Source organism: Nannochloropsis gaditana (genome assembly GCF_000240725.1).
Source record: "Nannochloropsis gaditana CCMP526 unplaced genomic scaffold scaffold645, whole genome shotgun sequence".
In the NCBI taxonomy this organism is placed as follows: Eukaryota; class Eustigmatophyceae; order Eustigmatales; family Monodopsidaceae; genus Microchloropsis; species Microchloropsis gaditana.
Genome location: NW_005803308.1, coordinates 3527 through 5582, shown reverse-complemented (window position 1 = coordinate 5582; position 2056 = coordinate 3527). Strand labels below are relative to the sequence as shown.

At 53.8% G+C, this 2056-nt stretch overlaps 1 protein-coding gene across 1 annotated transcript; it reads left to right on the top strand.

Annotated features, from left to right (window-relative positions):
* Positions 1 to 1171: 1171 nt before the first annotated feature.
* On the top strand, positions 1172 to 2013 carry NGA_0433600 (nuclear nucleic acid-binding protein c1d-like protein; the record flags this gene model as incomplete). Its single annotated transcript, XM_005854029.1, has 4 exons — positions 1172 to 1257; positions 1517 to 1601; positions 1794 to 1865; positions 1969 to 2013. Coding segments are annotated over 4 exons (288 nt in total), but the record flags the coding sequence as incomplete, so codon positions are not given.
* Positions 2014 to 2056: the final 43 nt, after the last annotated feature.

The window sequence follows — 2056 nt, the reverse complement described above, 5'->3', positions numbered from 1 at the left end:
ACGTGTGCTCTTCCGATCTTCATTTAATCTACCTGATTGACATCAATGAGGACGTGGTCGAACTCCGCGTACTGCTCGCTGCTCACTTTGGAAACGACTTCCTTGTAATGCCCTGGGACCAGGAAGACCAGGAGGGAGGGAGGGAGGGAGGGAGGGAGGGATGGATAAAAAAGGGGCCACGGACAAACGTGCATGTGCAGTATTTTAGTATGTCTCAAGCAATGTATCAGGTTCACGACGGGGCGCTTTGAGGAGGAAAGGATGTACCGATGACCTCTCCTTCCACGCCTTCCTCCTTCCCCTCCCTCCCCCTCAACATTACCTCGAAACCACTTCCAAAAACCATAGATGCCTCCTTCCACAAACGGCAATATGGTAAAGAGCAGAAGGAGGAGAACAAGCGAGAGAAGCGGTGGGCGCCCTGGGGTGGCAGCAGGAAGGAAATCAGAATAGCAGGAAGGGAAGCCAAGGGAGGGGAAGAAGTCACACGACAAAGCTGTCTGGGGCCATTAACAAAGCGCACCTGATCTCCCTCTCCTATTGCTGCCCATCGCTCTCCTTATCATGCCGGAACCAGGCGTAGCCCACGCCTTTTCCCTGCAACTTAATGCACGAATGTGCCTGTGATGCATGGAAGTGTAAGGCATGCACCTTCCTGACAGGCCCTAATAGACTGTACGGTGCCCCAATGCCTGCGTCGTGGGTGCTCTGTGCTATCCCTGAAACACCGCGAGAACGTGTTTCACTGCTTTCACGTCCGAGCCTGCCTACAGTGGGGTGCACGAATAGGAATTTTAATGTGAAACAAGCGAAGGAAGTGCTCGCTCCCAGCGAGGAGCGAGGGGGCTCTGGTAAAGTCCTGCAACTATAATCAAAGCCTGGGAGGGAAAAACGCACATCTCAGCCTTCTTTTCATTCGATTGAACGCTCTTGCCTGTCCGAAATCGTGAGGCTTGGCGCACACACGACGGCATTTAAATGTGGGTGTACCGGGGAAAACCTTTGATTCATGCTTTTGGCATCTCTCTCGTTCCATGCTGGCGCTTCCTGTCCTGACTTTCCTTCCACGTGAAGAGTTATTTTAGGTGACGGGATGACTGTAGTCGGCACGCCACCCAGTAGTCAACGAGACAATGGAGAAAACGGGTCGAATTGCAGCGCTCTTCACGCCATGGATAATTTTAATGTCGCTTTGACGTCAATATCGGAGCAGCTCGAGCCGCTTTTTGCCTTGCCGTGGGCGGTGGTGTTGGAGAGGTACGGGAGACGACATGCAAAGATAGACACATGTTTAAAATGACACAAGTCGTCACAGTTAGCCTGGGTTGCGCGTGAGGGAGATTGCCAGGGCTCGCAATCCCCTTCACAATTCGTGGTACCTTGCCCACCTCCTGGATACTGTGGGAGAATGCGTGTCGTGCCCCTTTCTTGCGCAATCTAAAGCCTTCGTGGTGCACCTTACTATCTTATATGACATATCCCCTCGTAATCCACCGTTTTTTTGCCACGCATCTAGCCTGAAAGAGGAGGAGCGCGCGAAACTCTGTCTGGCCATGGCTTACGCTGTTCATTCGTTGTACTACATGCTCCTACGTACCCGGGTAAGCAGACGCGACGTGCGGCAGAGAAAGAAAGGACGCGACGCGAAGGCAGAGAAAGAAAGGACGGCAGAGAAGGAGGCAGAGAAAGAAAGGACGCGACGCGAAGGCAGAGAGAGGAAGGACGCGACGTGAGACATGTCCGTGCAATCACCCACCTCCCCATCTGCTCTGCATGCGTGGCACACCAAACAGGGGCAACCGACCAAAACCCATCGCGTACGGGTGGAGCTGGAGAGGGTAAAGACGTACATGTCTCGGCTGCAAGTGAGTGGGGGCGAGTCAAAGAGACATAAAGATGGGGATGATCAAGTTGCTCTTTAACATCTTCTCTTGCTCATACCCCGTTCCTCGCTCCCAATCCGTCCAGGCGGCAGCTCGCCCTCCTTCCCTCCTTTCCTCCTCCCCTCCCTCCCTCCCTGCCTCTTCCCCTCCCTCCCTCAAACTGGACGGCAAAG